Source organism: Malus sylvestris, chromosome 16 (assembly GCF_916048215.2).
Source record: "Malus sylvestris chromosome 16, drMalSylv7.2, whole genome shotgun sequence".
NCBI classification, from domain to species: Eukaryota; Viridiplantae; Streptophyta; class Magnoliopsida; order Rosales; family Rosaceae; genus Malus; species Malus sylvestris.
In genome coordinates this window covers 5,813,668-5,826,200 of record NC_062275.1, presented here as the reverse complement: position 1 = coordinate 5,826,200, position 12,533 = coordinate 5,813,668, and the positions used below count along the sequence as shown (strand labels likewise).

The 12,533-nt window shown below is 34.7% G+C and overlaps 1 protein-coding gene across 2 annotated transcripts; it reads right to left on the bottom strand.

Annotated features, from left to right (window-relative positions):
* Positions 1–279: 279 nt before the first annotated feature.
* Positions 280–2,959, bottom strand: LOC126606500 (protein RICE SALT SENSITIVE 3-like). Of its 2 annotated transcripts, none has more exons than XM_050273888.1 (7): positions 2,475–2,959; positions 2,322–2,372; positions 1,969–2,166; positions 1,657–1,762; positions 1,434–1,475; positions 1,267–1,323; positions 280–1,018 (listed from the first exon to the last, which is right to left on the bottom strand). In XM_050273888.1, exons 1-7 carry the CDS (start codon positions 2,591–2,593, stop codon positions 431–433), a joined length of 1,161 nt encoding a protein of 386 aa, XP_050129845.1. In that variant the 5' UTR covers positions 2,594–2,959; the 3' UTR covers positions 280–430. The 2 variants fall into 2 exon arrangements, with proteins under 2 accessions (XP_050129845.1, XP_050129844.1); XM_050273887.1 differs by having other exon boundaries at positions 2,527–2,952.
* Between the last annotated feature and the right edge of the window lie 9,574 nt (positions 2,960–12,533).

The window sequence follows — 12,533 nt, the reverse complement described above, 5'->3', positions numbered from 1 at the left end:
AATCAGTCACTGGAGACTCACTTTAAAAGAGTGCTCTTAACATTTCTCATTTAGTAATACTATGACTGCTTTTGTTGTTTTATTTATTGAAACTTTTGTTGTTTTATTTATTGAAATAAGTCAAAACAGTTATCTCAGCTATACTGTCCAATTTTGTTTTCATCATAAATATGCATCCTCTTGCCGTTTGCAGTTGTCCTATTTTCTGCAAGCCTTTGACTCGACCACAAACGAAGTAATTAAAAAAGTGTTATTTATAAGGAAAATTAATGAAAAGAGTTTGAAAATTTTGAGTTTTAATATAGGATTATATATAAGAGAGCTCGCTAATTATACAATGTTAGAAATAATCAATCTTCATTCTATATATGATGAAGCCGACGACCAAATGAAATTAATTAAAAACTACTGGTTATCGCTTAATTAATAATTAGTGGTGATGAAAATACTGTTGCTGTTGATGGGCATAAGCAGACACAGAAGTGCTGGTTTCACCGACGTTGTTTTGATCATCGGACGGCCTATATTCTTCGTTACGAACATGATCATCATTGTCACTAGTTTCCTCCTTGGCCACTTTCTGGTCCGTCATTGCCATAAAATCCACAGGTCCATGACCATGAGATAATAAAAACTGGGATTGATCATGCGGCTGAGGATGATGATCGTGATTCGTCGGCACGACCGACGGAAGCTTAGAGAGGAGGGCTTCAAGGCTGCTCATGGAGGGGGTTATGTTTTTCAAAGGAACCACTTGATTAGGGTTGAGATATTGGTGATGATCATACATGAAGTCATGAGTTGGAGGTGGTGCAAGAGGGTTTGTCCCTGCTTGGAGATGCCATGCATGATGATGGTGATCTGGGGTGAGACCATATGTATAGCCATGATGATGATGAGGATCAGGCTTGAAGGGGAAGGGTGGAGATGATGGGTGTGGGAGAAGCACTCCGGGGATGCTTTCGATGTAGCCGAACTTCTTTCTTAGTAGAACTACATAGCTCAAGTCTTCAATCACCTGCAAGATTTACAAACATTCATTAGTATCTTGCAGCCATCAAAGATGTATAGTTAAAGTTTGTCCGATGTTGTTTCGAATCAAAAGACAAACATTCATAAGTATATTTTGCCGTCATCTCTGATGTACAATTACTTTAGTTTTTGAGAGAGGGAATATCGTTCCCTATCAAAAACGAACATTCAATTGTTCTTGAGAGAGAGAGAGAGAGAGAGAGAGAGAGAGAAAGAGAGAGAGTCTAGTCTCACCTTGTGAACAGCTCCTAACTGAATAACACCTTCTCTAACTGCTATCAGGGCTATGGTCTGCAAGATATATTTAACAAAAGAAAATCATCAAATTAGAACCAAATTTTCTGATTTTTTTTTTGTTGGAATTTTTGTGGTCTGGGGTTTAATAATGCTTAATTAAGTACCTTTATGCCAGACTGGAACTGGGCTTCCCATGTTCTAGGGTGCTGAGGCAAAAAAAGTAAAATTTTAGACAATATATTATTGAAATAAAACGAGGGTCGAGGGTGTACATACATAATAATTGTGCCTGTAATTAGTTTATGCAGCATGAAATAACAAACTTAAGTGTATATAGAAGCATTGATAGATCAGTAGTAACTACACCAATAAGGTTAGTGTATATACCGTGTCTGCTGAGTTGTGCCATGTTGATAAGAAGTTGATTTCTTGATCATTTGGTTCGTTGTGTATCCACTTATGACTATGATCTACCGCCACTTTCCCTATCAACCTACATAACAACAATAATAACTACATACCTACATAACAAAAATCAGTAACTACATATAAATGTTCTTCCAGATTAATTAGTGGTTTTAGAGCTCAGTGATCAAGTACACTAAGAGAAAAACAAAGTTAAAAGTAGTCCAATTTGGTAATTAATTAACTAATTAATCAATCTTGATACATATGTTTCATCATAACTAGGTTAATTACCCTTCTCCGTAGTTGTAGATCTCATGGGACATCTTGAAGAAAAGCTCAGGTTGCAAGCCATTGTTTTGTTGAAATTGATCACATGAGTTGCCATACATTGATGAAGGTCCTGCAGGGCACTGATCAGAACTGGAGTTGATCTCATGAGCTGCTGAGGAGGCACCAAAGTTGCAGAATCCATCTTCCCAAACCAATATCCTGCATGTACACACACACACACACACAGATATAGTTATTCACGCACAAGTATTATATATATAATTGGATGCATACACAACCTAGCTATGAATCTATTTTATACTATGAAAACTGGATTAAACTAACTAAAACATTGATTAAATTAATATATATACCAGTTCCTTCTGTTTCCTCTTGACCTATCATAAGCTCCATGACCTTCCCATCTGTTATAAAACCAAAATTATTAATGAAAATATTAATTTCAATAGAGTAACTTTGTGGGAACTGTACTCGAAGAAAAGATGTACTAATTAAAAAAAAAAAACCTTTTTTTTCTGTAATTATTTTGGAAACTTTTCAATTTTTGCCTCTGCTTACTTGGGTGGTGGATAGTTTCTAGGAAGGATCCTCCAGAAGACTGCATAAATCCACTGAGAGTTTTCATGAATGCACAAGCTTCTCAGGGTGTGTTGAAGCAGATGAGTCACAGCTAAGGGGTTCAGATGTTCTTCCATATTTCTCTCAAATGTTTTCCTTAATTACCTTTTTCTCTCCTCTTCCAATATTCTTTACCTATCCTCAAGAGAAGCAAAACCCCCACATCCTATCACCCTTTTTATAATATAATCTCTCTCTCTCTCTCTCTCTCTCTCTCTCTCTCTCAGTTGTGTGGAAGACTGAAGTAGTGAAATAAATTTTTCTTTGATTGCTTTTACCAAAACGCTTCCCTGAGGCCCCACCTTGTATGTCTTCCCGGTTCCCAACAGTCTTGATTTAAATCCCTTGATTCAAAAACTACTATCCCATCTCATGAGTAGTATTGCTTATTACTTCGTTCCAATTATGATGAATTATCAGAGAAACGACCAAACCTTATTATTCTCATCAGACTACATCATGAGTAGTAGTATTTAGTAGTTCCTACAACCCCCTATGCATTATCATTGATCTGACTTCTGACACACTTATTGACTACGTATTACCTACCACTCGATCATTTGCAATCCCACGATGAATGAAGCTTTCTCAGAGCACTTTAAGAGCAAGTCCAACCCTAAGGATTTTGCGCCAGTACCCAGTGCATTTATCCACTCAAGTGAACAGTGATAGACTGGAGTGAACAGTAATAGGCCAAAACATCTCCACCCCTAAAAAAATGCGCTAGCACCCAGCGCATTTATTTGGTGTGTTTTTTTTTTTTTAGTTTATTTCGGATAAGATTTTTAACCAATTTCGGATAAAATTTCAAATAAACTTAAAAAAAAAATACACACTAAAATAAAATTACATACTCATCAAATAAACTCAAAAAAAAAAAAAAAACACACTAAAATAAAATTACATAAACTCATCAAATAAACTATAAAAAAAAACACACTAAAATGAAATTACATAAACTCATCAAATACTCTTTATTCTTCAACCACAAGCTTTTTGGTATTTTTTTCACACAAAAAGTATATGAAAGCTTTGGTAGAAAGTGTAGAAAATATTGAAATGTGGTGTAAGGTGGAAGATGAGGGTTAGGTATTTATAGAAATTTTTTTTTAATTTTCTGTATTTTTTAATAATTTTTCTGTATTTTTTAATAAATTTTAATTTAGTTAATTAACGTGGACCGTTGATCTATGATCGAACGGTCCATTTTAAAAGTCAAATTTAAATTTTTTTTACCGTTGGAAATCCAATGGTCTAGAAAAACTAGCCGTTGGAAATCCAACGGCTATGAGCATGCTGCGTCACTCCGGAGCACAAGTGGGATGACAGCCCTCTGCAAGCTTGTCGGCTACTCGCCCTGGGCGCAAGTGTCGTGCACGCGCCAGCCAAATAGGCCGGCTCTTGGGTCTGTCAAAATTGGGCTGGTCTGTTGCCTGGCATGGGCTGGGTGCCAGGCAACTTTGTGGGCTGGAGCAAATTGACTGAGGGCCAGTTTGTTTTTTGTGCTGGGTCCTGGGCAAAGCAAGCCCCGGTGGACTTGCTCTAAGTGTTGCTAGGTTCCCCTGGGTTAGAGGCAACCAATCCCCTATAATGAACAATAATTGTCTCTAGTGAACAGTAATTGCTCAAGTTCATCTTCACCTTTAAATTGAATGGTCAAGGCAATTCATAATAAAATATTAGTATTTTTATTTTATAAAATAATAGAAAATAATTTTATTTTCATTATAAAACAATTTATTGTATTTCTAATTAATTTTCTATAATTTATTGTATTTTTAATTAATTTATACTAGTATTTTATAGTTTTTATTAGTGACTGACTTCACCATAACGTTAGCCTTGTGTCATATCCCTGGATTTATGCCCGGTGGAGAGCCTGAGCTCACATGGAGCCCAAGCTATTTGAATGGGCTAGAGCCAATTGCCAGGGCATTGGATAATTTAACAGCCAATCCCCAAGAAAATTGGGGCACGTTGGAAGTGCTCTTAATTACCCTCATCCTTTAAAGAACAAAACCCTAATCATCCCTACTATTAACGTTACCTTCGATATGGGATTTACACTTTTAACAACGCCCTCGAGTGTGCAGTCATTTAAATCAAACACATGAACAACACATATATGTATCAGGCGGTGTGAAAGCACATAGGTCGTTGAGCTCAATAGTGAGATAACCTTTTTTTACTATTAAAAAAGTTGAGATTCTACAATTAATCAACAGTTGGGAAGTGATCAAATTCTTGATATGCACATGCATAGTCTTTCAATTTTCCGATACGATACTCGCACACTCACTAGAAGCAAGTTTTGCCACAAACATAAATTTGTGACTTGGTTTCGTATGGTGTTGAGACATGCATGCTAGCTTGTAGCTAGTTGCTATTCATATATATTGCTGCTAGAGCCCGGTATAGATATTGCACAGTCAAAACAGTGTGGGTGCAAGAGCTATTTGGGTTCGAGAAACCTTAGTCCATAATACACGTACAGAGTTGCAGCTTGTAACAGTCTTACCTTCTGCTACTTCATAATGGCACTTTTCCAATTAAGTAGAGGGCCGGCCATTACTAAGCTTTACAGACAAGGTGGAAAAGTTGCAACCAGTTTAAGAAGAGTACTGGCCTGTTGTTGAGACAAACCATGTTACATAAAAATGTTGACGGTAACAATTTTCGGATTTTCAGTTTAATTACAGCTTTCAACATTTCAAGTTGAGAATTTTATAGTTTTTAAACTCTAGTAAACAATGTTAATTAAATTATAAAATTAAAATCGCTACATAACACTGAAATATTGCATTGCAACAGTACAGTGTACTTTCCTTTGTAGCTCGATCAGAACAGCCCCAGTTAGTTAGAGAATTAGATTAAATGAACAAGTGCAATGCAACGTTCAAGTGTTTGAGGCTTTGGGCTCTCTCTCTCTCTCTCTCTCTCTCTCTCTCTCTGTATCTCTCTCACTGTGTATTGTGTGAAGAAAATGATGACCAAAAGGAGCTATCAGTGGTTTTATTTCCCCACCCTGACACCAAGGAAAATTGACAGAAACATTACACTGTCCCTTTGACCGTCCTTTTCTTTTTACTAGAAACCGTCGTCTCATTAACACCGTGCAGTAAATGTCGTGTAATTTACTTACTTACAGCATATAACCAAACATTTGTCACCTTCATTGCTCAGCCAAACATATGATAGTGACACACATTGCCATCTATATAATTTTCTCTGTGGATTCTTGTCACCAAGCCAACCCCCCATCTATGTAATGTCCTCCATGAGAGAGAGAGAGGTGTTATAATTCATAAATGAGTTCTGTTATTGTAGTTATTTTTGGGATCTTATAATGCATGAAGTTACGAGTAAATTAATAATTTTGGAGACAAAGTCTGATGGTGGTGATGCAAGCAAAAGAAGTGTGTTTTGGGGTAACAATTGAATTAGCTTTGGATTTTATAGGTGGTAGTTATCGTTTATGGTCTATACAATATGTAGTTGTTTTGTTCAATTTTTGAATAGCTCTCTTCCAAAAATTGATATTTGGGGGAGAAGAGGTGATACGGAAGCAAAGGATGGCACAATAAGATAGAGTGAGTGAGAGTCCTCATGGTCAAAGATAAATTGCCCCATCCCTTTCTCCCATTTTAAGAAGTGGGAATCTCTGCTCTTCCCATCCTTTCCACACCTCCCATTTGATATATTTAATATTTTTGTTACATACAAATATTTCTTCTTTAGATAGGATATATCTTTATTAAAGGATAGATTGTTGATATAAGATATATATATATATATATATTTTTTGATAAAACATTGATAACATAAGTAGAAAGCATATGATAACAACGTATCAAAGAAAATATCCACATTATCGATACAAAATCCGTTGTTTGTACACAAATATATATATTTATATATAAATGTGAAGCATTTGTTAATTTGTAAAGTATCCACAGTATCTTAGTAATGCATACTCTAAAGCATGCATATGATCTTCTCCCACAACACAACTTTAGTATATTATTAAATTGATTATTTTATGTGAAAGGTTGGTATAGGAACAGAGAATGCATGGCCCGGGGGGGGGGGGGTCAATGTAATTTGATATTGTTTGGAATGTTTGATGTTGTATTTTATGTGAGAGATGATGGGTTATTGCATTGGATAGATTGACTATTTGTCTTAAAATAGCAGAAACATTAACTAAGGCTCAGTTATTTGGTTTTGCTGAAATGATTATGTAGGTTATTTAGGTTCCCTGTGAATTGTTGGAAATTTTTTTTAGTGTCCGAAACATGAGGTTTTATGTGATATGTTATGATACAAGTTGAGAGAAATTTTATATATTTCAAATGTCTCTTTTCTTGTATAATGACTAATCACCGTGATCCGAACATACTGAATTTTTTTTAAAATTATTGATGTCCAAAAATCTAAATTTCAGTATTTCTTGGAGTGATGAATTGTCTTATCATTTAAATGATTTGTTGTCACATTGATTATAAAATGGAATCCACATTCCCAAATACATGTGTCACAATACGGTGGTTTTTCTTTCAAGAGAAAATTATGATAGTGTTGATAAAATAAAAAAAAAGAAATGCTAAAAAGATTATTTTAAAGTGGAGTAAACTGTCGATTTGCCCCCTGAACTATCACCCAACTTTCGATTTGCCCCCTGAACTTTTTAATTGGAAAATTAAGGACTTAAACTAATTTTTTTGGCCGATTTCCCCCCTACCGTTAGTTTTTCATAAATTTCATCCAAATTAACGTTAACTCTTATCATGTGCAAACCACGTAACTCTCATTTGTGGACAAAAGCGTCATTTCACTAGACCTTCAGACAGAAAAGCTATAGAATCACACATATTTGCATAGGTTTATATTTTAGAAATCTAAGGTTTTCAATTATTTTAAAGAATGAAATGACCGAACTACCCACACATGTTGTGCATATGCTTCCATTTAACAGAAATTTGGATGGAATGAATGAAAAATTAACAGCAAGGGGCAAATCGGCCAAAAAAATTAGTTTAAGTCCTTAATTTTCCAATTAAAAAGTTCAGGGGGCAAATCGAAAGTTGGGTGATAGTTCAGGGGGCAAATCGACAGTTTACTCTTTTAAAGTGAGACACTTCACAAATTATTTATGATTTCATAATTTAAAATTAATTTTATGTCATTTTTATAAAATATTATGTTAAAAATATAAGATGTCAAATAATTTATAGAATTACTGTCGCGAGAAATTAGGTGAATCAATCTACGCTAGGACATAACTTGCAACTTGCTCGGAGCAATTAGAAGGAGCCACGCTCCCAACAGTATCTGTGTCTATAAAATACGAACTTAAGAAAACTCATACAATTATTTCTATAGTTATAATTTTACTTCATTTTACTGAAAGTTTGGAATTCCTAACCAAAGTCTCTTGATGTCAAAAAACATTCCGAACTGAACTAAACGGTGAGTTTTATTTCTTTATTTATTCTATTTTTATTTTTTGAAGGCTTGGTCGATCTCTAGATTGCAAGGCTTCTTGTGTTTTGTGCACAACCAATCAACATAAACGAAACTATTTCTTTCATTAAGTTAATGCGTTCGTAGTACTGTAGGGTGATTAAAATGTGGGAAAGAAGATGCCATAAAATCCAACGGGAAAGAAAGTGTCCAGAACAAAACTTTTTAGTGTGCTTAGAATATTGTCCTGTATATTAAATGTCATAATACAAATGATTGAATATTTAAAAAAAAATTCCGACTTATATTATATATGATACTTAGCGCAGGATAGTGATTTTTGCACATTGAAAAGTTTCTCATCCAAAACTAGATTTTTCATAGTGTGACAGGAGTTGGTCAAATGAATCGAACTTGGAATTTTTTCTCCCAAACATAGAAAAACTGCAAGGCATCACGTGAAGGCACTACTAGTCACAATTTTTGAGCAGGAAAGCTTTTGTGCACACATCCAATAACGAAAGTAAAAGGGAGAAGAATAAAGAAAGATATCCCTTTTCTGTAAATTGAGTCTATCCCATGTCTTTCAAAGACAAAATATTCTTGGCCCCCAGGCACCCCCCCACACACCCAACTTTTGTACATCATCAATGTAGCAAAAAGCCGTCCACAATATAGTACCCAAAAGTGCCTGTAATATTCAAACCTGCAATCAAAAAATGGAAGATGCCCCTTCGTCCATCACAAGGACATGAGATACTTGAGGGAAGTTTTGAAAAGTAGTTAATAGTTAGACATGATAAAGGGAGGGTTCATTTGGAATTTGAATTTATAATGGTTGAGAGCGTTTTTTTGTGAAATATTTTTTAAATCAATATTTAATAAAAATACAAGTGAATCTTGAAAAGTCCTTAAAGTGCTCACATAGCTGGTGCTGCAGCAAGAAGCACTTTAAGTTCTTTTAAAATCTAGATACATTTTCTCTAAAAACGTTTTCAGTCGTCTTAAAAACACTTCCAACAAGCCCTTAGACTTTAAAACTACTATTCGAGGGAAGTTGTAGCATTGCTTGAGCGGCCTTGAGATAGCACTCATGGATAAAGTTTTAGTCACTTAGATTAAACTTTGTCGCCCACTCAAACCAAAAACCAGGCTACTAAACTTGCATATATTAGTCCAATAACCCCAAATCCCTAGTGAAAAAAATTAGGTTGCCCATCTCACTAAAGATTTCTGAGGCTGCCCTTGGTTGAGAGGGATTGCTCGAGCGGCCTTGAGAAGGCTAAGGTTTTAGTGTGTTAGTAAAACGGTTAGTTTCCTGATTTTCCATTGTTAATTAGACATGCATTCTTTTTATGTTTCGTTGCGTCTTGCAAACTGAAGGGAAAAAAAAAAATACAAGGGAAGAAAACGAAAAATTAAAACATGGAAGTATATATAGGATTAGGATTACACACATTTTTGTGAGGCTCACTTCATAATGTATTTCAACAATCCAACTGTTTATCTTTTATGTTTTACCTCATAGATCATGTCTACCAAAAAACTTCCAAATTAGAAAACATGTGACCGTTGGATTAAATTTAGTGTTTCTTTTGTAAAACCATATTCATTTATTTTCTTGACTAAAAATGAATGTCCTATTGATTTTGGATTTGTCTAATTTTTTGCATGGATTGAATGTCCTATTGATTTTGGTTTTGTCTAATTTTTTGCATAGATGATCTGTGAATGATGAATTGAAATATAGAGTTCATATCCTTGAAAAAAGTTACGGAATGGGGACTACAAAATGTGTGGTAGAAACGTGTGTACCTGAATTCTAACTCATATATATACATATTTATTTTTTAAAATTATTATAGTTAAGGGGAGGAAGGAGGTTTTGAAAGTATCATTTACAATAGTTTAAGGGAGTGAAGAGTTTGAACCAAAATGTATGAATAAAAATCCAACACCATATTCACTAAGGGATGTGATATCTATACATCATTTTTTACTTCTTACATCTTAGCTATCGGAACGGATGGATTGAATAATATCAAATGACATAAATTAATAAAATGTGTGTTAAAAATAAAAAGAGATATGTGGATAACACAACTCATCCAATAAAATATTGGACTACATGAACAGCTGGGAGTTGCTGTAAGTCATATATATATTGTATATAATCATTGTTGGTGCTGTGAAAGTGAGAGAAAGATACCCATTGTTTGCTTTTGTACTTGAAAGAATGGAAAATGATTTATCATCTTCATATCATCCATCGGCACCATGAATAAAGTGGACTCAGGACAACCACCAAGACACAACTAGTATATTTCTATTGGTCCACTTATAATCTGTAATTAAATGTGTGACATTATTTGTGAGGAAAACTAATGAAAAGATCTTGAAAATTTTGAGTTTTAACGATATGGACAAAATAAAGAGTAAAGTGAATAGTACCAGGATTGATTTTTTAGTGTAAAAATGTGATTTTTCGTTAAAGTGAACAGTATCGGAAACTTTTCGTTAAAATTCCCGTATTCTGGAAATCTTAAAAGGCCTAGTTGATTAGTTTTATTATTTAATAGTTAAGAGGCAGTTTGATAATTATTTTATTTTTTATCTTTCATTTATCGGCGCTAATTATTGAAACCTAGGAATGAACCTGAGTTTGGAAACCAAAACAGAGCTTAAGTTGGAGATGACGTGAATATATATACTTTAATTGATGGAAACATGCATGAAGAATGTTTTGAATTAGATTGACAATAAGATTATGCTAATTAATCACAGATTAAAGTTAAGTGAGATACATGATTGCACTCAATTGAGTTACCCAGTAGAGCTTCAGCTGGAGATTACATAAATATAAGTATGCTTTACTTGATGGAAACATGCATGCAGAATGTTCTGGATTAGGTTGACAATTAGATTATGCTAATCCTTGATTAAGGTTAAGTGAGATAGTTATGGATGGCCATGATTGCACTCAATTGAGTGGGGTTGAAGGATGATGTGAGCTTCTTTGGCTAACAGAAGACTGAAAGGGACTAACAATCATAGAGAGATGGAATAGCCCAGGGCATCTAAATCTCTGCAGTTGAGGACAACGTGACTGAGATATGTGGCGTTACATGGAGAGAGAGAGAGAGAGAGAGAGAGAGAGAGAGAGAGAGAGAGAGAGAGAGAGAGAGAGAGAGAGAGAGAGAGGTGGGGATGGGGACTCGATGATCAAGTCACACAGAAAGTGCCCCTCCGCATTCAGTTCACCAAGGACCCTAGTTCCCTCTCTTTCTTCATCTTCTAGACTGCTATTAGGGTATCGTGATTTATGTTCTTAGTATTATTATTGACTTATTGAATCTCTCTGACTCTTTACAGCTGGCATGACACACATGATAGCATTGCCAAGCGAAGTGAGATGCTCCTTGTTCTCTACTTTCACAAAGCAAAACATAAATAATATAGTTTCCGGTGCGCGTTATGCAGTTCTAGAGGACAAAGATTTGGGTAGTGCAATCTAATCAGTTAGATTTTCCTACATGCATGTACACCAAGCAACGGGCTTCATTATATATGTGAGCATCGATCATTTTCATATACGTACAACGTTTAAAACACATGATCTCATTTTTTGTGAGAATATTCAGATTAATACTATGATTTGCATTTCGAACAGGCATGAATACAACATATGAATACAACATCTCTATAACTTCCATCATGAAAGTTATTTGGCGTTTTATACGATATCCACGATTCCTCTCAATTTGTAATTCAATACACAAATTAATTGGTTCTATTAGGTTAGCTATATACTATGTACTATCAACAATTTCCACAGAAGGTGGTAGGATAATGTCTTGAGCAGTTACCTACCTAGGACCCTTGAAACAAATAGACGTGTTTAAATATTTTCTCGTAACATAGGCAAGCAAACTGACGGATCAAACCGAATTTCTGGTTTGGTTCATCTAATTTTTTTCTACAATTTGATCTATTTCGAGTTGAATGGAACGAAAGTGGTGAAGTTATGATATCCTTACAATTAAAAAAAAAATAATTATTAAAGAGAATGGTTCAAAACTATTACAATAATTTACGGAAGATAGAGTTTTGAACCTTAAGCACATTGGTGGAAATCCAACACCCTATTCACTAGAATATTGGACCGCATGCATATTCTTACTTGAATCATGTGTATGTGCATAATTTTTTCAAATAAATTTACCAAACTAACAAAGAAACATGCATACATGACATGTACACGGAAACAGAAAAAGAAACGTGATACATGTTTTACAATGGTTACAAATGTTGAGTTTGTGGCTACATCACCCACCTAAGAGTGGAAATCCAATATATATGGAGATGCACGCACATACATACACACATGCATATACGCAACATGAATAACAGTTAGAAAGGGGTTTTTTTTTTCATAGTGTGGAGTAGTTTAGTGTCGTAACCAGTAATTTACAATGACGGAGCGA

What these genes read in the sequence shown, in the direction of transcription:
- LOC126606500 (XM_050273887.1), bottom strand. Translation starts at nt 2,663, where the DNA reads ATGGAAGAACATCTGAACCCCTTAGCTGTGACTCATCTGCTTCAACAC. An exon ending in AGTTCCAGTCTGGCATAAAG is followed by an intron (nt 1,324 to 1,433) that starts GTACTTAATTAA and finishes TATATCTTGCAG; the next exon opens with ACCATAGCCCTGATAGCAGT. An exon ending in AGTTAGGAGCTGTTCACAAG is followed by an intron (nt 1,019 to 1,266) that starts GTGAGACTAGAC and finishes TAAATCTTGCAG; the next exon opens with GTGATTGAAGACTTGAGCTA.